Source organism: Dysidea avara, chromosome 15, assembly GCF_963678975.1.
Source record: "Dysidea avara chromosome 15, odDysAvar1.4, whole genome shotgun sequence".
NCBI lineage: Eukaryota > Metazoa > Porifera > Demospongiae > Dictyoceratida > Dysideidae > Dysidea > Dysidea avara.
The window spans coordinates 1,235,572-1,262,026 of record NC_089286.1 but is presented as its reverse complement, the minus strand read 5'-3'; the positions used below and the strand labels follow the sequence as shown (position 1 = coordinate 1,262,026).

The window sequence follows — 26,455 nt, the reverse complement described above, 5'->3', positions numbered from 1 at the left end:
ATACTACTGCAAACAAGGACCTAGTACTAGCTAGTCAATTTTTTTTACAAAGATCGAGATACTCTAATAGAACAGTCAGCTAGGATCGAGATACCCTAATAAAGCAGTCAGCTACTCTAATATAGCAGTCATCTTTAATAACCGCGATAAATAGTAATATCGTGATATATTTCTGTACGATATATCGTGAAGCGAAACTCCAATACCGCCCAGCCCTATTAATGAAATAGTTCACACAGCAACCAAATCAATATGTTTTTCTTACAAGCATAAACACTTTTACGTCAAAGTTAAAAACCAAACTTTGTCATTCTCCTATAGAAAGTATTGGAAATTTGGAATCACGGTAATACCGATTTAGGGTCATGAAGTATTCTAATAGAGCGAGTCACATGTGCTTGAAAGCTTGAGATACTACAGTAAATACTTATTAACTATCAGCAACATTTAAGCAAAATATCGGACAAAATAGGTAAGAAAAAATGCTGGAAAGAAAAAGTAGGTGGAAAAAACCTAAATAGACTCACACCTAGTAAAAATTTTATGCATATTTATAAGCATAATATTATTAGGAAGAACTTCGGGAACTGCATACAGCATAGCATAATAGGTGAAATTAAAAGCATAACAGGATGGTTCCTATGCTCATGATCAGTAACTGTATGTCAGTTTTCCATCATCCACATTTGCAATGCTATGTAGGATGTTGTTGCTTCCTCAATGAATTTAACAGCTTACTGTATATAGCTGCTTGTTATACAATGTTCTCATTTACCCACATGCAGCTACCCTGATCAACCATCTTCAAAGATAATAGCTATATAATATGCACATTAATAACGTTTCAGTCCATAACTCAGGTCTTCCTTGCTTTTAGCATGAGAATAGTAGGTACTCACTGACTTCCCCCACCTTTTCCAAACAATGTCCTAGATGCTTATTGCCTGGAGATTCATCTTCTTAGATTGTATACGTAGTGAATCATTGTCACCAAGAGTCTGCCAGCGAGAGGTAAATCCTATTGCTCGTGGAAACCTTGTTTGGTACAAATGAAGGAGTGACCTACCCCCCTATTTATGGCCCTCTACCTGGTACTCTGGTTAACTATTATAAAAACAACAATTCTTAAGCTGACTTATATATGTATGAATTGTAATAGGTAAGCAGCACTCAGTTCAGAATTTTACTCAGATGGAAACTGCCACAAAACATGTCATACTGTCCTTTCATATGCTGATGTGTGCAGATGGATGTTTGTATACAAGTACATGTACTACACTATTAATGATTCTTATCTATTTCAACATGTCGCTGGTCGTACCCATCATACATGTGGTCAGAAATCTTTTACTTTTGATATCAATTCCATCCATTTTGTGCAATACTACTTCTCATAGGTCCTATAGTAGACATGAGTGTTTGGCATACATGGCAGTATGAATGCTTGTTTGACAACCTTACTGCTGAGGGTTTGCCAACTGCTTACAACTACTGGAAAGGAAACTACTATATAGTGGAAGAATTCAATCCATTACTGAGTAATAATACCATTGATGTCAACTGGAACCTCAGATAAAATTACAACTGTTGTTGATAAGTATGTTCCAAACTTTGCCTAAAGAGTTCTGTTTTTAGGCGTTTTTTATTTAAAGCCATTACAGCACAATTGCTGTAGGTCTGTAGGACACCTGGCCTGTCTAAACATGTTTCATTAACTTCATCAAGTATGTTTGAAACGTTGCATCTAATAAACCTCCATGTATGGTGGTCTAGCTCACTTGTAAAAGCTATTTAACAGAAATAGCAGTTATAACATTCGACATTTGAATATACTCAATTGCCATCTGTCTATGTTGCATGTATCCTTTAAAAGAAATAAAGTCTATAGCAAGAGTTGCACTGGATAAACATGGTCAGTTTGACAAGTTTCACAGTAATCCCAAGGCCCTGTATGGATATGCGAGGGACAAATCTGCCAAGTTTCTAACACTGATGGTACTCTCACTAGGAGCAATGGAGAGACAGCTGAAGTTTTTACCACCTTTTTCAATCAGTACACTTGTTGACAAGTGAATATTGTACTACCGAAATCCCCTGCTAACAGCAATACCTCTGACATAATTATGTATAACAGAGATGGAGATTTTCAAGGAATTTTCATCATTAAATCTAATACAGTCTCCCGGACCAGACAATTTACACCCACAATCTCAGGGTAGTTAAGGCAACAAACTAAGGTTTTGGAGAATGATGACGTTGCTCTATTATATAATAATGTGAGGTCATTACCAAGTGTCAACATGGTTATATCAAAAGGAAATCCACCAAATTGTCTTCTTACGACTCTTGGAGATTGGACCTCTGCAGTTGACGAAGGCCATGGATTTGATGTTAGTTACCTCATCAACTTTGGCAAAGCTTTTGACTCGGTACCACATCAGAAAAAAACTTCTTCAGAAGTACATATAGGCTATTTATATAGTTGAGGCTTTTGTGCAATAATTTCAAGGTTTTCGCTTGGATCACTTCCAGAGGGTTATTTTGAATGTTCCCTCTTCTTCAGTATTTAGTGTGCTGTGACAGTGGTGTACCTTAGGGATCCATCCTTGGGCCTTATATTTTGTGATATACCTTATAATCACCTATGTGGAGTATCTATTTGCCCGTGTGGAATTGATCTTGATATGGATCCAAAAAGTATGCAGTTTACCTTTCCAAGTTTGCAACTGTGTTTATATATATAGAGGTGTACCAGTATAGAATCTCTGTAAACTTTGGAAATCTCGAGGCACCATTCTCTAACAAAACTGATTATTAATTATAAATACCTGTATCTGTGAATCAAAATTTATTAGTCTGTCTGCCTATACTGTCCCAAAAATAAATGCGCTGAATAGAGGTAATATCCTCTCTGCAAAATGGGCATTTCTTCTTTGACTCTTCTACCTTCTTTGCACATGTGGTGCATATTCCTGCATGACCACAAGGCAGGATAACACAGTCTCTTTTATCAACTGTGCAAATCCGGCACAAATCCACATTGACCTACAGTATAAATATAATGAATAAATCATTCCACAAGAATTAAAACACTATGTACATGGAAAATTGTGCTATTTATTCCACAAAGTACTGCTGAATGGAAAATACAGCATGGTTGATCATGTACGTAACTTTCTATTTGGCAAATGTAACTAAAACAATGTGTTAACTATTAGTTTTATAACAAAGCTATCTTGAAAAAGTCAGGAACAACACTTTCACCATCTCAAAAGCATCACATGATCACTGATACAGTTGATAATATTACAGTATATCAGTTAATAATACTATCATCACAAAGAAATTCTTGTTTATGCTACAGGCATAATATTGAGATACAGCGAGGCTATGATGCTAGCATTCCCTAAAGTTGCAGCTACATATGCTAATGTGTTGTGAATCTGTTAATGTACCATATTGTAATAGTTGTTACACAAAGTTAAGAAATGATACTATGGACATAATTATGTGTATTGATAGGTTAGTGGCATATGCATTATTGTTGATGCATTGCATGACTGCAACTGAGCATGGCCTGGAACTTAAATTTTTTCTGTATACCTCCATTACTTTTCTCTTATTCCTTAAATGAACATCATATTTTGGAGTAAAACCATCAAAGGCTGAGCAAGCCACATCTTGAATCAATGTTATTAACTTAATTGATTGCCCATTAACCTGCATATGCTTAGTTGTTTGAAGTTTAGAAGATGTTTGCTAATGTAGTGCATTATGAGGGAAACATGTGCCGTTAACCTTTAGTGAATTTGGTGAATGACCATTAATTTGCCAGATTTCTCCATCCAAAAGGCAGGCAGGCAGGGAATTTATTTTGAATTTTGGCGATTTAAAAATTCTATGTCCAGCCTCCTCTGAGCATTTTAGTAGTCACTAGGAACATGAGATTACCAAGGAATAGGTATGGTAGCTAACTTCAGATATATAAAAAGAGCCTAAAGTATATTGGTGTACTTAAGACTATACAGTTTAACCGTGGATAGTATGTAAGATCACGTTTCCAACTATTATGGTTAATACTGTGTCAGTATAAGATTAGCATTTTGTAAAGGTGATTTTCATGGAGTAAGATGTTTGTAGGCTGATTTTTAAAGAAGTTTGGGTGGTACGCCACTTTGAGGGTGATCCCTACTTAAACAGCATTACTACTGTTTACTGTTTGATTATTGGTTGCAAAGTCATCAGTGTCTTCCACTTCACCTCCACAGGAGCATACCAAGCAGGAAACCACTTTGGATTTTACACAATACTTGAAGCATTAATAATGTGGAATCTATCATGGAACAGGATATATTTATGCAATAGTTTTCCACATGATGGCAACACCTATAGCTTTGTTCTGAATTACGAATTTGGTGAAAACATCGATAAAACAGTCAGGCAACATAAACTACTCTAATATAACATCTGTAGTGTATAAAGACCTGACTAGAGAAACTTATAAATTTTTATTATGATGCAACTATTTATCATGAGCTATGATGTCACGTGATGGAACATTCTATCATAATTTTCATAGCATAAATAGACTGATTCTTTTCTGCTGTGTATTTTGCTGCTGAATGTTACTAGTAAGACTATTGCTCACCGAACCAAGCTTGAGCAGGGTCTACTTTCAAGGAGGTTTACCAAGAAGGGCTACATTGCAGTGGAGGCCCTACCAAGATTCTGTCACCAGCTACGTAGTGTGAGAACTTGGCAGAACCAGCAACTCTGGAGGAGAAGAAGACAAAGGTCACAGTGCTACAGTGAGAAACATAAGTTACTGTAAATTGTAGAAGCTTAGGCATCTCTAGAGAACTGTTAGAATTGTAGTGTAAGTCTACTAAGAGAGTAGAGAAGAATGAATCCTTCAGATAGAGCAATTCAGGGAGACGCTTATACCCCTTGTGTTCTAAGAGACTAAAACTTGGACATCTTCAGCAGCTGGCTGGTGCCCTGGGCCTACCTACAGCAGCCACCAGAAGTGATATTGAGGTTATGATTAGTGGGAAGTTGACAGCACACACACACTTCACCAATAGATGCATTCCAAAACTACGTAATCGTCATAGTAACATCCTTCCGCCATTTTGAATGGGGCCACTGTGAATAATAATCACGATTGCGTTACATAGGGATACAGTGATGAAAGCAGCTTGAACACAGCGGTGCTGTTGAACAATGAGCCATGAAAGTCTTTGAGGTTACAGAATGTGTGTTTCTGGTGAGAGGCAGCTGGTTATCAGGACTGAAATATCGACAACACTAGTTGTCATATCTGCTGATACAAGGAGCTACTTAACATTATGTGACTCGCTATTTATTAGCCTCTGTGTGCTCAGCTGGTGCTACAACTACTATTATCAATATAGTAGTCACTGAAGAGTACAATTCACCTGGATCCTTAATACAAGCCAGTTTTTAGCAGATGATCAGAGCCTGAGTAGTCCCAAGAGTGACTATGTAACAAGTACCTAAGTGATGGCTATTACTTGCATATTAATTCACATGCGCTACCAGAAAAATCACAGGTTGTGAATGCAATCTTGTTGAAATAAACCCCCAATAGTATACTGGACAAACACACTTCATGTATCAATTGATACAGAAGTGAAACCCTCAAACTAACACCTAGATAATCAGGAGACTCGTTCATTGTCCCAGTTCTATGGGCGTTCACATGTTTAGACTTGTGAAGTCAAGATGCTCATCTAAAAAGCACACTTAACTATGGTGCAGGGTGTCTGAATGGAGAGATTCCACCATATAAATATGCCGCCAACAAGATTCATGAATATGACAAGTCATGGTATCTCCACTTTTTATTTTCACTAGCAGGATTCAGAAGTACAGCTGCATACATACCCATTCACCTACAAATGTAGGGATATCCATGGTATATGCATATAGGAGTCACATGTACCAGTGGTGGATACAGGGCATTGCACTGAAACCCCCTCTGAAAATATATGCACACCACATCTATTTACCAAGCGGACAAGTGGGAGACACAGTACTAGTGGCGGATTCAGGTCAGATGGTTGCTGAGTGCTGATAAGTCAGTCTTCAGCCTCAGAAAAGCTTAGAGGAGCTTGCTGAGACCTTTTTTGTCTCAGCATACACTGTAGATAATGGTCTCAGGTTTGAAAAGTGTGGAGAGGTATGTATACAATGGAAACCCCCTCTGAAAATTTCTAGATCTGCCTCTGCGTACCTTTAAATTGCCTCTGCATACCTTTAAATAATACAAACCATATAATCGTAATAATGATGCAGTAGAAATTTATTAGAAAAAGATAGTAGCAAATTCTTTTGTATCCCCTCCTCTGTACACCCTCCCCCCGCCCCCAAGTCATATTCAAGTTCATGTTACTGGAGTGACACCAGTGCCAGATCTTCCAAAAAGTGTAGAACAGCTGTGTTATTAACACAGTGGAAAGTACCAAGTTGTTGAATAGTATACATAGGTTGGTTATACCACCTTTGTAGAGTCATCAGTATTAGAGATAACCACCACAGAAAGGATCTGACATTATTCTATAGAAACATCTAATACCTTTCAACAAACATCAGTACACTGAAATACCGTAAAAGTATGGCACATCTATGAGCTATGTACATGGTAATGAGGTTTGTTAGTCTGTCCAGATCTGATGTGTTCTTATAAATGCATCACTATACACATGACTCCTCTCAACATTAATATTACACTTGGCAGTACACATTATCACCTTCACACAAACTGGAATTACCACATAGCTACCTTGTGTGTGCTGCCGTGGCTGTGTAGCAGCTATACTTTAATACCATTACTGTGTTCTTCCCTTTAGTGAGTACCCATGTACCTGTACACTTCTTGTGCATTCTCCATTTCAGCAATTACATTACATCATAAAACAGTACATTTTCTTCCATCTATTCCAGCATCCTATCCTTAAGGCCACTCCAAGTCGGTAAATCCATGTGTCAAATACCAGCGCGATGACCTCACTGCGAGGAGACCTATGGTCCGTATATCATACTCACAAGTTTATCAGCTACTGAGAGTGGAAATTTGACTGAAACAAGCTTCCTTTAGGGATTTCCATTTGTCACCAATCTCACGAGAAGTGGCAGTGGTTTCCTTTTCCGAGCTCATTTCATTTCTTTTGTTTTAAATACACTCCTACTTATGAAAGAAGAACGAAACAACTGTGACTTTGAGCATTAAGAGGGAAAACACCATTGTATGCCATGGGCACTGGCCCCATTCAAAATAGCGGATGAAAAGTGGTTTGGAATGTGTCTATTACTGTGAGACATGAGAAAAGTAAGTCACCTACCTTTATTCAGGAAAGCTGTAGTGATGAATAGACTTGACAATTCAGCTCACTCAACGTTCTTCAAAACCTTGAAGAAGAGAAATGGCATTGCTTATGGAGTTAAAGTCAACTAAGGGAGAAGATGACCAATTGGAGGCTAAGTTTAAAAGTGCAAAAGGGTAGTGGAGGTCTGGCAAGAAAATTGAGCAAATGTTGAGGTATGATGGTATCCTAGTACAGAGATAGCAGATGCTGGAATCAAGAGAGCTGGAGCTACCCAGACTGAAATCTTTTCTGGCAGAAGCAGCCATTCCAAGCTTTTGCAGGAATTCCAGAGCTACCAGATTGTTACTACCAACAGACTGAAATACCACCCAATCCTGTGGTGAAGGAATTTGCTAGTATGTTATATTCTTTAGAGAGTAGCAAAACTGGTCTAACAAGTGGTGGTGGAGTAGTTGCTGGGTCTTCCCTCTCAAACTCAACCTCATGGATACCACAACAACAACATCAGGGAAGCCATGGAATCACAACAACCACATGGATGACAACAACAACACCTAACCTTTTCTTGTCAGGTAACCAGGGTAGTTCAACAACATCTACATGGGACAAAACAACAGCACCTACTCTTTCTCATCAGGAGAGTACTGTAACATGTCAACAACAGTTGCAGCAAGAGTTTGAGTGAGTGACCCAACTTGGAGCAACAAACTGTTTAGGAATGACAGAGGTCTCAAGCTCAGCAGGAAACTCAAATGAATACATGTTGTTTCTGTTGGCAGACCAGTATGTTCTACAGGTACCGCTAGTGGTGCGTGTTACAAGTCATGCTTACATTTCCCATTATGGAAAGGCACCCCCAGTAGATCCTTTTACTGTCGATGATGTCAAGACAGCCTTTGATGATTGGTTACTAAAGTTAGAGTAAGCAGCCATCTAGAACGATTGGACCCTGAAGAATCATTGATGCAATTGGCTGGTTAATTAAGAGGGAAAGCAGCACAAGAGTGGAAGTATTACTACCAAGTTATTACTACCAGAAGAGAAGTTAAACTACCAAATTGCTAGTTGAAAGAAAGACTTGATCATGGTAACCAGGCATTAGCTGCATTGGGTTTCTGTCGCACGTCACAATGCCCAGATAAGTGTGTATCAGATTTTTATATGATAACTACAAGATATTTTCTAGACTGGGTTTAGAAGGGAATGTCTGTCAAATGAGACAAGGGAAATGCTGTTATATGGACAAGGTTTATTGCTAACTGCTGTTTCTGGGGCTCAGAACTATAAGGAATGATCTATAGCAGCTAGGGATGCAGCAATTATGCTGGCATAACCACAGGCATAATAGGTATGTGTGAATTATGCTAGCATTGAAGTGATTACAAAGCCTAAATAGTAAGAAAATCTGCACATTGCATAATTCCATTTAAAAAATCAAGATACTCTAATAGAGCAGTCAGTAAATTCTAATATATATAGTTGCTGTATATTATTACTCTAATAAAGCAATCACATAAAAATAAAAGACTCCAATCAGCTAAAAGAATAGAAGCTATTTGGAGCTGAAATATCAATGTAAATGGTTTAATGCAGCAATAAACTGACTATATTGGCTTGTGCTGGGCAATGATTGCTAGAAAAGATTGATATACTCTAATAGAGCAGTCAGCAGTGGGGCCTGAGAACAGTCAATAATTCTATTGCTGAGAACACTCGCTTGCTTGTTAAAAACATAATGGCTACTTCAATGACCCTGTTAGTGGTCATCAATTACTTGCAAAAAAGTTCACAGACAAGTGAAAGAAAAAACAAACTAGGAGCAGGGACAATGAAGTACTCCAATAAAAAGTACTGAAACAAAGTAGGGTTATTCACTTCTTATTGTTCTACTGTAATTGGACATTACGTACTACTCAGATCCAGCCAGCTTGTTTCTGTATTTTTTATTGGAGTACTACATTGTCCCTACTCCTAGTTTAAAATTCCTAATTTTCCTTCACTTGTTAATAGAGACAGAAGGCTTGTAATGATGGTTTACACATTAATGACTCAATTTTCAAGGTCGACCAGGATGGTCGAACATGCAACTGTTCTAATTTCCAACCAAAGTATTTCACCATGTTTCCTTGAGTGCGGCAGACATATTGCACGTGCTCATGAAGTAGACGTTGAACCATCCAGAGATTTGGATGAATTATCAGGACAAGCATGGCTGCATCTAGCTTACCTTTGCTGTTTCATCCAGAAGCATCCTTTGATGTTCTAAATCCTCCTCTTCATCTGATTCAGATGATATTACAATGGGCTAGGTATGAAAGTTACAGTATTTATGTATAGAATTGCAATTATACTCACTTCCATACGATTCTCATTCATGTTATTCTCATTCATGTGATTCTCATCCATGTTATTCTCATTCTCAGCATTGATCTACACACACACACACACACACAATGTGCATATACATATTGCAAGTGTCAGGTATAAATTTTCATATGCCATCAACTGTAACAGGAGTTCATAAGCCCATAGGGCAAGGAGTATACAACGGCCAAATAGCAAAATCTAAATAATAGTTACAAGACATCAAGACCAAGGGAACTAAGCGATTTAGTAACCCATATGGCGCGAGGCTGTAGCATCCCGAGCGCAGCGAGGGAGCTACTAAGGGCCAGAGGGGTTACAAAATTGCTTAGTTCCCGTAGGTCACGGTGTCTAACTTATTTAGACTAAGCATATGGTTTATAATACGCACTTTTGTAGCCATGCACACCACGAAAGAGCAACGAAGAACAGCAGAATGGCAATTTCTGAAACTCTCAATAATTATTCGACTGGTAACCAAGGTAACAGTAGATACACTGCTCATAATCATTTGCAGGATACTGAGAAGAAGAGTGTTACAGTACTATTAAGTACTGCAGTGTGTCTTTTGTGTTATAATTATTTATCGCATACAAAATTGCTTGAGTGCTCATGTCAGGTGACTAAAAAGCATGTCAGGTGACTAAATGAGCATGTCAGGTGACTAAGTGATTTAGTAAACCTCTGAATGGCCTGTATCATAGTCTAAATTAACGTAGGCGATCCACTGTCATAGCAACCCTGTATCTAATAATAGTAACAATCCATTTATTTGAGATACTGTATATGTTTATTTTGCGTGAGAATGGCAGATTAAGAGCCCTGTACGTCTTATCAGGTGAAACGGCCCTCTTAGATAGCGATTAAGAAGCACGTGTACATTATGCATGACATAATTCTGTATAAAACAATTTTATTTATGGTAAAGCTTGTTGCCATGCAACTACTCTCACGTTAATTTAGATTATGCATTTTGTATTATCGCATCGGTCGTTGTATACTCCTTGCCCTATGGGCTTATGAACTCCTGGCTGTACTTAGCTATAAAATACAGCAAGACACACAATATTGTTGAATGTGGTTCAAGAAGCCAGTATCCCACATCAAAGAAAGAAAACATGAGTTCAGAAAACTCGCTATAATTCCATATTCTCAACTGTATATCGGTATATGCTGTACAATAATAATTATGCTACGTACCTTAGTAGGAATAAATCCATGTTCTTCATTTACTTCAACATAAAGAATTGTAGAATCTGTTAAACCAGCATCACTTAATAAGCCAGTAATACGGACCTCTTTCCTGGGAATCACTGTTACTGGGAGGAATGGTTGGACCATATCCCCCATGGCAAATGCATACTCATAGAGATCCTAAATTTGTAAACAGATGGCATAAATACTATTGTAACACTGTATGACAAAATTATGTACCTTTGTATGGCTTTGCATACCAAATCTGTAGAAGATGTTTAGACCTTTTGGTAAGCAAAATCCTATAGTAATGCCGGGCTGGTTAGCAGGTATTCCATCCACTGTAAATTGTTTAGACAACTGCTCCCTTAATGCTTCAACATTCTATAAACAAAAAAACTGTCTAAGCATATATGTACATAGATAACATACGTTGTGTTGTGTTGTCACTGCTTCTTCCTCTTTTGTTTTCTCTATTTCCTATACTTTCTTTGAAAAACTGTGATCAGTCATTGCAATATACATACCTTAGCTTCATCTATGGCTAAGGCATCAGCAAATTCTTTGTCCTGCTCCTCTCTGAGTCGTCTAAAACTAGTTAAATCTTCACCATCAGCAGTTGTAGTTGCAGTAGTACCCTGACATAATATAATGCTATATAAAGCAGGTATATCAAGACACATAATAGTACTAAGAATACCGGTGCGGCTATATTGATGGGAAAAAGAAAACACGTGCATAGCTCCACGGTTCCTTCTCCAATGTATGCTGAATGCATGCTAAACCTGCAAGATGTATGGTTAATTGATTTCATCAATTCACAAGTTAATAAAATTGCTAAATTTTGTATGTGCTAACTTTCTCAATATAGTAGATCACTAAATTAAATGTATCGTAAGTATGTTGGCTTAAGGCAGAGGAGGTCGGAAGCGTGCACGTGATCCCAATGGTTTTGTACTGAAAAGCGTACTAAACCTTTTGGGCTTCTGAAATCGATCTCGAATGTTTAGTACAACGATTACATGACAATGACGCGTTAAGCCCCGTTAAGCCCCGCCAAAATAGGATACTTTTTAAACTTGGAATTTCCAGAGATCACGCGAGATCTCGCGGCCGTTGCGCCTGGCCACTAGGCGTTGTAATGTTTGCATTAACGAGCGAACAAGAGGGAGAGGGATGCCCTAGACGAGGACACATCGTGACTAAACGCCCCAGAAGTTCGCCCAATCAATGTACACCAGAAAGGCAGCAGAAGAGAGTGCCCTTACGCGAACTGGCGAACAACGATGGATCGAGAGATGGATCACCGCTGAGATTGTTGCCATCAAGGCTGACTTATGAAACGGAGAATGCTAAGGATGAGTCTCACAGATCCCCTAAAAAGACGAAGGAAGAGTGGTCAGACAGCGAATTGAAGGCTCTAACAGAGTTTGTGCTGTTCCATACTTCTGGTGACACTTGGCCTTCTCACAAGCAAGCAGCATTTTGGAAGAGTGCTAGTCAGTTTTTGAAGAATAGAGGAGGCATGACCAATGTCTGCAGAAGTGGTATGTATGATACACCTTTATTTTTTATTCATTGACACAATTTGTGGCATTTGCAGCTAGTGCATGCCGCAGCAAAGTAACTCTTTGGCTGGCCAAGAGGTATGATCAACTGTATGTATGCATATTCAACTACTTCTTAAATAGGTACAAGTCTCCGAAGGATGCAGAGGCTTTCTATAGTGACAATTTTTCACCAGTTCCTCGGCCTCAAGTAAATGCTGTGGTACCAGTTGCTGTTCTCCCCAGTGGTGAGAGTGTCGCTGTTCAGACTGAGGCTTTGGAGCCATCTACCCTCATACACTTGTTTAGTAGATTACCTGTGGAAACCCACTTGCAAGTTTTATCTAGACTTTTTACGTCTTATGTGTCAGCGGCTTCATCACTTACAGTTCCAGATGACTTTTTATGTCATGCAGCTGCTGCCATTGTACACTTGCATGAAAATGGACGTACCAATGTACTATACAATCTGGCAAAGGGAATAGGAACATTCAGACCAGATAAAACTGACACAAGGTTTCCAATCAAGCAAATGCCTATGGGTTTGGTAGAATACATAGCACAGTTTTTTGCTGCAGATAACTTGCAGAAGGTATGTTTTAATATGCACAATGGTAAATTCAACCCTTTTGATATAGATCCGTTGCCCACCAGACTACCGGTCATGGCAGCAGACCATGTACTCTCACTTCGGGCATAAATGGCTCAGTTTACATTGTGGTCCTATGTGGAGCATAGTGTCACGTCAGGACTCAGACAGCGTAGCCCAAAGTCAACACACTATGGAGGTATCGGTGCATTAAGTTCAACATACATCTTGTATTTATATGCTTAGGCACTAGTCAACATCCCTGCGATATCCAACAGAACAATTAGGCGTGATATTGCAACCAGCAAGACAACTGTGGATTCTCGGATACAAGTAAATCATAAGCACAACATGTTATGATAGACTTTGTGATAATGGTCACAACAGGCGAGTGTACTTGATGAGGCAGCCAAATCCACCCATGATACATGGTGGTGGCTGAAGGCAGATGGCTGCGATATAACCAAGGGATTGAAAGAGTCAACTAAGATGTTGTGGAGTGGGGATGTGGACTTAGCAGATGGCTCTCTCCAAAAGCAATATGAAGAATACAGAAAGCGCTTGAAGACAGTAGAGATGGTTGCACTGAGCCGCCAAAGTGCTTGTAGAGAGCTAGAAGAGGTTTTATGTGATGTTAAGAAAGATTTACAGTTTATACACTCAGGTATTGTGTGCACACACTACACACACACATTACATACAACACACTCACACACGCACACTACACTTCATTGGTATATAGGAAGTGTACAGGGATAATATTATTATTTGGATATTTTGTAGAGTTGGCAGCTTCCAATAACAGGTACTCAGAGAAGATGATGAATGTCAAGCACAGTGAACAAGAGTTGATTAATTTGGCATGGAAAGTGAAAGAACTAAGTGAACTGAATGAGATGGGCAGGAAATTGTATGCTAACATTACCCAACTGATTGCCAAGATTAATCACAATGATGCTGTGTGGGAAGTAGAAAATGTTCCTTGCCAGTTAAGTATTATTCGTAAGGACTTGGTCATTTTCATTAAGGGGGTAACACGTCATCAACGCACTGCTGCTACTCATGTGCTTGTGTTCATGATAAGCAGTGAAGAGCGGAGAAAGAAACCTTATGCCCTCCCAGTACAATGTTTACCATACAAAGGACTTGCAGACTCGACAGTCCGTCAGCTTGCTAACAAAATTATCCAGGAAATGTCTAAGCGTCAGATGAAAGTTGCAGGTGAGGTGTTATATATGTACGTTATTCTAGATCTACAGCATTGTTTTACATGTGCATTTTTACATTTATACTTAGGTTTTGTTACTGACGGTGAATGGAATTCACTACGCACTAAAGGGAATACCAGACCACTATCAGTGCTACAAATCCGAGCTGATGTCAGAGCCAAGTATTCACGGATGGGCTTTAAGACAATGTCTGGGATGATTATGCCATTGTGTATGTACATGTATTGTAGCTGCTTTGAAATGCATAGCAAGTTACAGTATCTGTCTTGTATGTTGTAGTGGAAAGAGATGGAAGGGTCGTTGCTAGAGTGAGAAACCCAGCAGTTAATTCTGACTTGCTGCGGGAGGTATACCAGTGGAATGAGGAAGGTGCCACAATAGATGATGTCATAGAACGATTAAGGTTGCGAACAGTACCTCCCAAGTACGTAGGAACCATTCACACCTGGATAGATGGTAAGACTGCCTTTAAAATGACAAATGTCATTGGTGTATCTTTTCAGGCAAGGACGAGACTAGAGTTGAAAAACTTCGTTCTCTTCTGGCACAATTAGAGTACAAGTATCTAATTAATGATTGGCATTCAAAGGGTGTGCCTTTTAAAGATCATTTGTATGTGCCAGAAGTGCACCCATTGACTGGAGCAGGATTTTGTGAACGCGAAGATGAAGGTCATGTGTTCAAGGTAGTGTTATTTCTTTCAAATACAATTGTTGCAGATTTGTTTAATTTTAGCGTATTGCTCAGAGCCTCAGACAAGGTGGTCCCATTGACATACAGTTAGAAAGATTTGTGGAGGCAGTACATGACACATCATCTGGTTTGACGTATTCGGCCCTATCTGGTGTGCGTAAGCAAAGTGTTCAGGATGTGGAAAGACTGTTCAGTGAAAGCTTGATAAGGTGGATGGAAAATAAGGGCTATGCAGTAGAGGCTAAATTCCTTCAAGTAATACGTAACTGGAGACGGGCTTCTGATGAGAGAGGACTGACAGATGGGCAGCGACGTCAGTTCAACAAGGAGTTGCTGTGCTTTCTTTTAGACGATCTTATGCCTTGGCATACAGATGAGGGATTGAGGGATTTTAGTCTATTGGAAGTGAACCGGTATGTGAATTTGGTTGTTATGCATAATCGTACATATTAACACTGTCCAGGAGTATCAACAACATACAAGGAATTAGCAGGGAAACACTCGTTGCTTTGATTGCTAATATCGAGTCAAAAGAATGGAGGTGCAAGTTCTGCTCCAGGAACAATCTCCCTTCTGAACACCCGCATGCCAGCTCAACTGATGATGTGGAGTGCTTTTTCAGTGTGCTTCGAGACAGTGTGGGCAAAGACTTCACATTGAAAGAGGTATGTTGTATGCTGATTATATGGCAACCTTTAACTCATAGTTAAAGCAAGCAACAAACACTAAGTATAAAGCGTAATTTTAAATCCTCATTACAGGACATTTTAACTTGTAATCAAACTTTTGTTCACAGGTGTATTATAGTTGGAGAAAAGTGACCGAAGAATTCATCAAAAGAATGGACCTCGATCTGCCGTTCTATTATTATACATCAGGACGCTATCAGTTTTATCAAGATTTGATGCCAGATTTCAACACCAAGCCTGCAAAGGAAAAGAGACCTGTCCGCTTACCTAGATATGAACTACTCGGAGCCAATAACAGAGTCACCATGGCTATCCGTGGTGATTCATCGATACGTGCAAAATTTCACAACTTGCCAGTTGACCTCCCACCACCACCCGGTACCCCTAACCAGTGTACACATGAACATTCATACTGCAGCTCATCTAACAAATAATACTTGCGTACAATTACAGTAATGATGATAATCACATGTAATCGTTCGCACGACTTCGAAGTACAACATCTGACCAGTCACCACTCCTGGTTATTTTGACTCCGGCATACCATCCGGGACACTTGAAGTAGACAATGTACTTTATCCATGCGAAGGATACACTCAAAATTTTGTGGTTGTTGATGGCCTCATGAACGTCGTCTAGTGCCTCTTTTACGATGTAGCCAAACCTCTCCCATTTATCTTGGTTGATTTGACACATTATTGCAATGGCTTTGTTATCAAACGAATTGTCCGGTTCAGACTGTAGTTTTACTGGAACTATCAAACCATCATTAATTCTTTTCTTTGCTAAAGAAAGTAGCTCCTGATACCGCAGTTCTTTATGGCAGCCAATGCTCTTGAATACAACCGAGTGTGTAATTGGTGGTATCTCTTCTTCTGACATGGGCTCGTCACTAGTGCTGTCCAGCTCTTGAGAGCTGAAGTTGGCATTTGCATCGCTGTATGCAAAACTGGTATCACTTTCACTGTCACTCTGGGGGTCTAGCCAAGTCCACTTCCACATTATGAAGACCAATGTACCTCTGAACAGATTGTAACCACTCAAATCAATAGATTTACTGAATTCATCCGCCTATATATAAAAACATAATACTCAATAACACTATATATATATATATTAAGCAAAACATACGTCTATCATGAAGGAAGGCATTGTCATAGCTGTAGGGTATCTCGGCAATCGCAGGTAACTCCTGGTTGATATCATCACAGTTTCTGGCAAACGCGTCAAACACGAGCAAACTCCCGTCTTCCTCTTCCCACTGAATTTTGATTTCAGTGAGCTCCGCACTGTAGACGGGGAAGCTTGGAACTACATAACGTAAAACGTTCCCTTTTGAAAGAATAGTTAACGCTCCCGCAGAGGCTCCCGTGCTTTCACCACCAAACGCAATCTTAAAATTTCAAGAATGCAATTATCAAGAATATTTTTTCGTTGCGCTTATTACGCTTCCGACCTCCTCTGGGCTTAAGGTAAGATCACCTCAGATCAAAGGAGGATACATTTGTCATGTATACCTCTTTACAGGGAGACATCTAACATTGATATATATATATACCGGGAAAGTAGTTACACTTCAAAATAGCAAGCCACTTTCATCAAAGCAAGCATGGCCTTGATGTGGATGAGGTGGTGGTACTGCCCTCTGTTTGTTTTATACAAGCTCAGACCAAAATCGTTTGTGGGAACAAATTAATGCTAATGTGATGATCACAGGAAAAAAAAGTGACATTCCCGGACCAAAAATCAGCATGGAAATGTACAGGAAATGTCAGTGTGGAATTTACTATATCAAACCTGTGGTAAATCAGCATACTGTAAATGTCACATGTCGTGACATTTCCTAAAACATCAGAAATTTCATATTTCTAGACATTTCCTCTGCCAAAAATTTGACATGCTGTTAGATTTCCTGCTGGTGTTCAGAAATTTGACATTTACATGAGATTTACTAAGTCAAGAACACATGGCATGCAGTGACATTTCCTATACTATTCAGAAATTTGACATTTACGTGAGATTTACTAAGTCAAGGACACATGGCATGCAATGATATTTCCTATACTATTCAGAAATTTGACATTTATATGAGATTTACTAAGTCAAGGACACATGGCATGCAGTGACATTTCCTGTACTATTCAGAAATTTGACATTTATATGAGATTTACTAAGTCAAGGACACATGGCATGCAGAAATTTGACATTTACATGAGATTTCCTAAGTAAGGACACATGGCAGCAGTGACATTTCCTATATTTCAGAAATTTGACATTTACATGAGATTTACTAAGTTAAGGACACATGGCATGCAGTGACATTTCCTATACTATTCAGAAATTTGACATTTACGTGAGATTTACTAAGGAGATGTCCATAAATGTCATGTGTCCATGTCCATAAATGTCATTTGTCCTGAACTGATATAGCACATTGGTACTATACTGTCCTCCGTCTATACTGAGTTTAGGAAATGTGATGACACATGACATTTACTGACATTTCCTAGACAGGAAATTTGCATTTTGGTCTGTCCATCCTGAATGCTGGAAATGTCAAGAAATTTCTGGAAATTTGGTCTTTCCTGTGTTTAAGAAATGTCATTAAATTTCATTATTCCTGCATTAGGAAATGTCAAGAAATACCATCAATCCTGCTATTAGGAAATGTCAAGGAAATTTGCACATTTCCATACTGGAAATGTACAGAAATGTGAAATTTCTGTACATTTACTGGAGATTTCCAAATACTGGAAATGCAGCTTTTTTGTGTAACTTGGGAAATGTGCCTGAAACACCAACTATACTGGATTGGGAAATGTGCCTGAAACACCAACTATAATGTTTCAGGAAATGTCAAGGAAAATTGTGCCCTATACTACCAAAGAAAATGTGCAGTAAATATGCAAATTTCCAGTGGCAGTAAATCTCTTGAAACTTGAACTATACTATACACTTCCTAAAATTTCATACACAAGGAAATGCTAATTTTTTTCCTGTGGATTATCACAAATTGAAGTGTTGTGCTGTTTCAGTATCCTTGGTGTTCTACAAGTTGGGATATGTTTCTTTAAGGCAAGCACTAGTCTTTCAGTGCATTCACAAGCAATTCGGCACGTTTTGATTGCAGCAATGCCCACATTAATGACAACATGAGTTAAAACACTCTATAATGAGGATTTCCTCTTTAGGTCTTTAGTATAATGCCTTTAAACAATGCGAATGCATTTAAATTTGCCAAAATTTGGCCTACTTGATTTTTCCTTGATATCGGTAGGACATAGCTACAATGTTACTTGGAATGCATATAGAATGAGCCCAGTGGTTAAAGTTGTATTGGCATCAAGCTATCAGTCTGAATTGAAGTGTTACATATTAGCTGTAACATGGGCACTCATGATTTGCCTGATACGTATTCCCGCAGCACTCAGGCTTTGGGTATACGTACATATCAGGCAAATCATTTGTGTCCATGTTACAACTGCAAAATAACATCTTTAATGAGGCTGTATGACCAGGTGTCTTACAGATATTCAGTATTTGTGCTGTAAGCCTTTAATAAATAAATAAATAAATAAAACAGAATTTACATACTAAGTTTGTGCAAATATCACGGTGTCATTCATGTAAATATAATCAAATTTTTGTTACAGCTACAGGGTAATTCAGCATGTGGGAATACCTTGAAAATTGATGTGTAGATACATAGGCTTAATTGTTGTAGCAGCACCTTTTAATGGTTTGAAAACAATGGAGTTACACTACAGTTATAAAGCAAAAACCAAATTAATTTTGCAGTGTTCAGATTCTTAAAATAATAGAGTCTGTGGGAACACGCATACCTATCAAAATGCAAACTTATGTAGATTTAGCTAAACAAAACACTATACTTGCAACAGGTATGTACAGTGTGTTCATGAACACATACCTTTTCAAAACATCTTAACCTTTTCCAGAGAAATGTAGGTGGTGGAAGATCATCGTCATGGGATCCTGTACTAGGTCCAGGTACACAAGAATTTGAGGTAGCCTTTGGAGACTTCTAGAAAAGTTCATTTGTATATTATGTTTGCATGGCTGTACTGCATGTTCCATTAATTTTAGCTAGGTTGTAATTACAGTGATTCAAAGTTGATAGAGAACAACAGTAAAGTGGTCTGAGGTATACCTGTTGTTGCATTAAGTGGATGGTTTAGTATCTGCTTGTTCAATTGTTTTATACCCTAATTTAACAAGTAAGCCTTGGTCAGTGCACAGAGAGGTTGGAAGTGTGCACATGAGCCCAATGATTTTGTATTGAAAAGCGTACTGAATCTCTTTGGGTACTGAAATACCTCTCGATTGATGAAATAATTATGATGAATACATGGCAGCATTAAGTTAAGTGCTGGTAAGCCCCACTGAAATCAGCAGATTTTAAATTTAGACAACCTAGAAATCACACAAGAACTCACGCCAGGCCATGAATGATACAAATTACTCAGTATAGAAAGACAAAGACGAAGTCCTATTCAAGAAAATAGTATGAATAAATACCTAAGAGGTCATCCTACACAGCGTAACATCACAAAGGCTATTGTGACATGCGTCCTCTTTGCAAGACTGGAACAATGAAGAAAGCTCTCGGAAGGACCATATCAATGTTAGAGAGGAGCATCATAGCCACCATTCAATGCTGCTGTCCTCCTTCAATGTATATCCGACCTTACAATCTCAAGAATGTAATTAACATGAAAAATTTTCCTAGCACTTGCTATGTTTCCAACCTCCTCTGGTCAGTGCAAATAAATATCCTTATTCAGTTCTGTAATCAATTAACAAATCTGCTGTTACATTAAGTGAGTGGGTATGTGCTAAATCAGAGTATGTCTGGAAATCACATGGGGCAGGTATCATGCTGCATAATACATACCTTACAGTTAACGCATACCCACACACTTAATGCAACACTAGATTTGTTGATTTAATCTGTATTGTCTGCATAAATATAATATTATTAGCCACCTGCAAAATATACTATTTGAAGCATTTTAAATACTTGCTTACAACCATAACAACTGATTATAATAACAATTCTAAGCATATACAGTACGTAACTGCTTGTTGAGGTATAAATAGCCAAACAAACTCTGTTTTGGCTAAATCAGTTAATTTTGTTTAGTTGAAATGTAACACATGCATGCAGTATGGCATTACCAACTTTGTCTGTGCTTTGGATGGACATAAAGTTATGATGAAAGAAAAAAAAGAATGTGTTACAAACATATGTAGCTATACAAATGCAAATTTAAGGTGACACTGATAGTGCACAGTGAAAAGACTGTTGTTGTTTTGCTGTTTTGCTGTTTGGTAACAGCAAAAGTTATCAAACAACTACTAATACATGGTTTAGCATCAGAAAATCAGGAAAATATTGGTGTTATCACCTGACATCAGTATTTTATAATATTGCATTTTCTCATACATTTGTACTAAAAATGCAATATTATAATACTGAATTGCCAGGTGATAATGCACCAATATTTTCCTGATTTTCTGATGCTAAATCATGCATTAATAGATGGTTGATAAATTTTGACGTTAGCTACCTAACAGCAGCAGTATGTTGTCTTAAATTTGCATTCCATATGTCTGCAACAGTTACATTCTTTTTAATCATAGCCTTTTGTCCATCCAAACTTGGCAATGGCTATATATTCTACATACCTTGGTGGTACTTTTACATAAGTAAAGACACCCACGTCTTTCAATGACATCCCTGCCATCCATTTGTTGATTTGAGCTGACAATCAACTTGTTCCCTCCTTTGATGCATTCTAGAAATACGTATCTATCAGTATGAAAAGCCCAGTTAATCTTTTCTTGTATGTGTTTATGGTCATCATCCCTACTGGCATAAATTCTCTTTTCTTTTCCATTATGTTTCAGTCGTTTTCTTGCCTCCCCTTTTGGCACATCACTCTGATATTTTTCCAGCATCATTACATTGACACAGACTCTTTTTCTGCTGGTTTTACCTTTCGCTTTACTCTCAGTTGTTGGCATCTATATATGTGAATTATATAACTATCAGTATAATGTGACAACAGGGCATATATAGCTATACAGTAGCTACCTAGCCCGGGGAAAAAACTAAGGCTATATAGCTTCACGTATAGCTATATACCATAGCTAGCCTACTTACTTCCGAGTTGACAACATCAGGGCGCTGATGTCCCGCTTCATCCTGGGCCGATGCACTGTACATGTCGACTCCATCTTCAGAATCAAGCTTAGTTACTGAGATCTTATCCCCTTCATTGATTTCCTCCACAGAGTCTATGTTAACAAAACGGTCGTGTTTGGCATTGTATCGCTGCAAATAAAATATGTTAATCCGCTCCCGGCTGTGTGGCAGTGCACTCCCTGTAGGGCAGGTCGAGGGGCATGTTGACAAAACGTAGGGATCATCTGCAGCAAACACTCTGCGGAGATGTTGCTCTATTTCTCTGCATAATTTGGCTTTCGTAGTGCGCAAGACGCACGTGTACGCTTTAAATTCAAATACGACCTCAATCGTAGCCATCATCTAGTTAGGCCGAAATAAAACATAATGAAGTAGTGAACATGTGCAAAGCTAACATAACACTTGTATGGAGTCATGCGGTTAGCTAATGATTCCGGGGCATGCATCCGGCATCATTCGGCTAGTTTGATCATTGTCGAGCGTAGCCTAGCCATGAGTTTATCAGCAATTGCTCAATATATTTTTACTGATGATACTGCTGCTGGGAGAATGAAAACGATTACCTGGCTGCAGGCGCAAGGCCTCTTAGCTAACACGATGCATTGTAACATTTGCAGCACAAACATGGACATGGTCCAACGGAACCGTGAAGGCACACAAAATGACAAGTGGGCTTGGAGATGCCCAGACTGTAGCTCCATCAAAAGTATTCGTAGTGGCTCGTGGTTTGAAGGTGGGTACCGGCCTATTAATATGTTGACTATACTACTAACTAATATTACTTACTTATATAGGTGTAAGATGCCCACTAAATAAACTGATGTATCTAGTCTACTCGTGGGCTACAAAACGGAGTCTTTCACAAGCCATTGGAGATGTAAATGTTGGCAAAAAAATGGGCATAAATGTTTACCAGTGGTGCCGTGATATCTGCTCATGGACTTTAGTCAATGGACCTGACATAAAATTAGGTGGTCCAGGTCAGATAGTACAGATTGATGAGTCTGTATTTACTCACCAAGGGAAGGTATGTTACGTTACTACATGACATTGACAAAAGTACATTCTAAACTAATTAACTAATGAAAAATCTTGATTTTCAAGATATTAAAATCTTTGCTTGATATCGAATATTGTGAAGATACTGTAAACTTTGCTGATCCTATGTTAATTGCATACTCTATTGGCATTTTTTTGGCTTTGCGCATTTTGAGGGTTGGTTTGCTGTACACTTAAGGGACTGGTTAGCTAATGCTAATGTTTTATTAGCACTGACTGGTGAATGTGAATATAATGGGGATTGGGACAAGCCAATGTGAACTGATATACATTATGCAATGCACTTACACTGTGCTTGAAAGTGTTTCATGTCAGTAGTCAAAGTCCAGTGATTAGACACTATACCTTCTATGCTACAGTAGACCCTCGGTTATCCGAACCCCAATGTGTCTCAGGAAATGGTAAGTGTTCAGATAAGTGAATAGTTCGGATATCTGAAGCACAATGCATACATTTATATACAGAGCTCCATTGAAATACTCTAATAGAACACACACTTGTACTCAAAATACTCTAATTAAACAGTCCTTTCAAATTTCGGATAAACGAGGGTTCGGATAAACGGGGGTAGGATAACCAAGGGTCTACTGTATTTCCAAGATGACATGATTTACCATTTTTAGTTGCATAATGTAGTATTCACAACATATATTTGTGATTAGCCTATATATGTAACTACTGTTTACTGGAATGTAAGGAAATTTTCAGAACTGGTTCGAAGAAAGGAGTTTCGATGTCTCTGCATTCTGCGTACCATTCCACTGAGCCCTTTGTTTGGTGGACTAGCTACATTAGCAAATTTCCTAGAGCTCTAAAATTTAATACAGCAGAACAAAACTACCTATTTATACCAGAGAGCTCTGTATATATCTACGTATGCCATGTATGTTTAAGTACTATACGATGTACAATATACAGCCAAATTATAATAATGTGGTAAGTGTAAAGTACATGCATGTTTACTTTTTATACAATTTCAATTGCAGAATAAACGTGGTCATGCTTTGCCCCCAGTGTGGGTGTTCGGAATGGTGGACATCAGCCATGCTCCTGCTTTGGGGTACATGGAAATTGTAGACCAGAGAGATGCAGCAACCCTATTGCCGATCATTTCTGATCACATAAATCCAGGGACCACAGTGTGGTCAGATATGTGGGCAGCATATAACGGAATAGGTGCGCTACCTGGAATACTAAGACATGAGACAGTCAACCACTCGAGGCAGTTTATTACTGGCACTGGAGTTCATACTAATACCATAGAAACCTACTGGAACAGGTATCCATGATGCTGACCAAGTGTATACCTTGGCTGCCTTAATTCATTTAGAGTAAAGCTCTCACTGAAAGCTATGAGAGGAGTCAGGAGGGAAAGCCTGCCTTCATACTTGGACGAGTTCATGTGGAGGGAGAGATATGGAACGTCAACACAGGGTGCTTTTCAAAAGCTGTTCGAACAAATAGCAGCCAAGCATCCTCTGCCATAAACGTGTATGGTGTGTGTGTGTGTGAATAATATTTAAAATACTTGATTTGATTATATTACTAATTGGAGAATGAAGCCAAAGAACTATGAGACCATCCCCAATAAATATATGCATGTATTCAAGACACAATTACAAGCTATACAAAAAACAAATACAAAACATATAATTATTGCAATGTATAACTAGCAGGGGCGGTGCTAGCCAGAAGGTGATGGAGAGGCAGGCATGCCCCCACGAAACACTCAAAATCATTCATGATTGCAAAAGAAAGGCTAATGACCCAATGGGGGGCTAGCCAACATACGGTGTTGTATTATTACAGCTTAAATAACTAGCTACGTAGCTAACTATTTCAGTACTGACTGCTTCCAATCGAGGTAGCTATATTCGTCGAGCATCATCGCACGTGCCACAACTGTACTCCAACAAATTCATCCAGTCCGGTAGAGCTAATACTTTAGTGCAAATACAAGTTACTTTACGTTAGCCACAGCCTGTGCTGCATCCTAGCACACTGCTGACAGGATGACGTATTCACTCACTTCACTCGGCGATATTCAAATGCCGTGTATTGCACAAAATCCCACCTGTCTTGCTAGCAGAACTTGTAAGCTTGACTGATCCACCTGACTGACTGACAAAGTAAAAACACACTGCACTGCCGTACGTACAAAGGTCCAGTGTGATCGATTCGATAAAATAAACTTGGTACATTTATTTAGCTAACACTTTATCACCTCGTAGGCAGCAGGTTCGTAGCGTCATCTGGTCTCCTTTGTCACTTGTGAGTTGTGACTCCTGCTGCGGAGAAGCGGGTCACTCTTTTTAGATTCAAAAATGTTCTATCACGCGAGTAATCTAGGCTAAATATAGAAGTATGTCTCTAATATTTTCGTTTGATGGATTCACGAGCGAGTTGAATGTTGTGTGTGCGCATTCACTAGCAACCCCTGCAGTGGTGATACCGCGTAGTAGTGTACATAATTTACAGTCATTTGCGTGTCAGTTTAATACTGGTAAACTTGTGACGAAGGTTTTAAAAAAATCATTTAGTGATGGGGGGGCAAATGCCCCCCCTTAGCTACGCCTCTGATAACTAGCTATACATGTAGGCTATGCCACAAGTAGCTAATGATAAAAGTATAGACTGCATGTTGTGAACAGCAGAAACATACTGGTGATGGTCTGTAGATACACTTTTGTTGTTATTCAAGAGCATGGCAATTTTACCCAGCTTATCAGTATCAGTATAAGTAAACTTAATGGTTATAAGATGACAAGATAATAAATAATATGATTTTACCTATAGCAAGAGTTTATAATGGGGTACCCTACCCTACTATATATTCTTGCCCGCTACAGTTTAGAATAACTTCTGCTGTGTACACCGCATGTACACAAGTTTGTAGTGTAGCTGTGTTTTAAAGTTTGTCAGCATCCTTGGACCCCTGCAGCTGGTATCTGGGACTCTCTTCTATGCTACTTACTCAACCTGAAAATTCTATAGCCTTTCTGATTGCGCAAATTTGACAACTCATAAACTGACTTAAGAAAAAGATATCAATTTGAAACTTGGCCTGAACATGATATATACTGCTATTAGCTGTAAAAGTTTTAAGCCTATATGGGTCAATTACATTATAGGTGTTATGGTTGTTCAAACTTGGAAAGGCTATAAGACCTGTTTTCGCAGAGCCGGTACCGTGCATAGCTACTGTAATCAACCATGCTGTCATTTAACAATGCCAATAATTGATGCTATTATCAAATGGATGCCTACAATAAACGTTTCTTACTATAAACATTATAATCCTTAGACTGCAGTCATCCTAGTACAAAAGCCAAGCTATAGGACCTGATATCATAGAAAGTTCGGTTAAACTCCTCACAACGTGCTTCCCCTCCACCACCTTCCCAAAAAACATTCCTTGCTCCAATATGTAAGAGTTAATGGAAAGTGTGCAGTGCTATTTTAGGCTCTGAATAATAATAATATAATACAGGTACAATAGAAGGTCTGTAAAGCCGG

At 38.7% G+C, this 26,455-nt stretch overlaps 3 protein-coding genes across 4 annotated transcripts; 2 read left to right on the top strand and 1 right to left on the bottom strand.

The window, feature by feature from the left end:
* Positions 1-2,841: 2,841 nt before the first annotated feature.
* On the bottom strand, positions 2,842-22,219 carry LOC136245970 (uncharacterized). The gene is made up of 10 exons (XM_066037421.1): positions 21,839-22,219; positions 21,361-21,699; positions 19,583-19,696; positions 11,435-11,545; positions 11,340-11,387; positions 11,148-11,291; positions 10,914-11,087; positions 9,705-9,779; positions 9,577-9,654; positions 2,842-3,045 (listed from the first exon to the last, which is right to left on the bottom strand). The coding sequence occupies exons 1-10, from the start codon at positions 22,217-22,219 to the stop codon at positions 2,842-2,844; spliced, it is 1,668 nt and encodes a 555-aa protein (XP_065893493.1).
* On the top strand, positions 11,828-16,685 carry LOC136245664 (uncharacterized). 2 transcript variants are annotated; one of them, XM_066037157.1, is made up of 13 exons: positions 11,828-12,454; positions 12,511-12,553; positions 12,599-13,046; positions 13,093-13,242; positions 13,290-13,376; positions 13,431-13,707; positions 13,827-14,264; positions 14,340-14,483; positions 14,552-14,728; positions 14,776-14,957; positions 15,008-15,267; positions 15,316-15,378; positions 15,429-16,685. In XM_066037157.1, exons 1-13 carry the CDS (start codon positions 12,049-12,051, stop codon positions 15,673-15,675), a joined length of 2,922 nt encoding a protein of 973 aa, XP_065893229.1. In that variant the 5' UTR covers positions 11,828-12,048; the 3' UTR covers positions 15,676-16,685. The 2 variants fall into 2 exon arrangements, with proteins under 2 accessions (XP_065893229.1, XP_065893228.1); XM_066037156.1 differs by having other exon boundaries at positions 15,008-15,378.
* Positions 22,220-22,294: 75 nt separating the features above from the next.
* On the top strand, positions 22,295-24,426 carry LOC136245969 (uncharacterized). The gene is made up of 4 exons (XM_066037420.1): positions 22,295-22,613; positions 22,675-22,907; positions 23,926-24,218; positions 24,270-24,426. The coding sequence occupies exons 1-4, from the start codon at positions 22,295-22,297 to the stop codon at positions 24,424-24,426; spliced, it is 1,002 nt and encodes a 333-aa protein (XP_065893492.1).
* The last annotated feature ends 2,029 nt before the right edge of the window (positions 24,427-26,455 follow it).

Coding starts and splice junctions, on each gene's coding strand:
- LOC136245664 (XM_066037156.1), top strand. CDS start 12,049: ATGTTTGCATTAACGAGCGAACAAGAGGGAGAGGGATGCCCTAGACGA. Junction 12,455..12,510: donor GACCAATGTCTGCAGAAGTG/GTATGTATGATA, acceptor TGGCATTTGCAG/CTAGTGCATGCCGCAGCAAA. Junction 13,047..13,092: donor CTGCAGATAACTTGCAGAAG/GTATGTTTTAAT, acceptor CTTTTGATATAG/ATCCGTTGCCCACCAGACTA.
- LOC136245970 (XM_066037421.1), bottom strand. CDS start 22,219: ATGGCTACGATTGAGGTCGTATTTGAATTTAAAGCGTACACGTGCGTC. Junction 11,088..11,147: donor GTATGCAAAGCCATACAAAG/GTACATAATTTT, acceptor TTACAAATTTAG/GATCTCTATGAGTATGCATT. Junction 9,655..9,704: donor TGAATGAGAATCGTATGGAA/GTGAGTATAATT, acceptor TTTCATACCTAG/CCCATTGTAATATCATCTGA.
- LOC136245969 (XM_066037420.1), top strand. CDS start 22,295: ATGCGGTTAGCTAATGATTCCGGGGCATGCATCCGGCATCATTCGGCT. Junction 22,614..22,674: donor TAGTGGCTCGTGGTTTGAAG/GTGGGTACCGGC, acceptor TTACTTATATAG/GTGTAAGATGCCCACTAAAT. Junction 24,219..24,269: donor ATAGAAACCTACTGGAACAG/GTATCCATGATG, acceptor TAATTCATTTAG/AGTAAAGCTCTCACTGAAAG.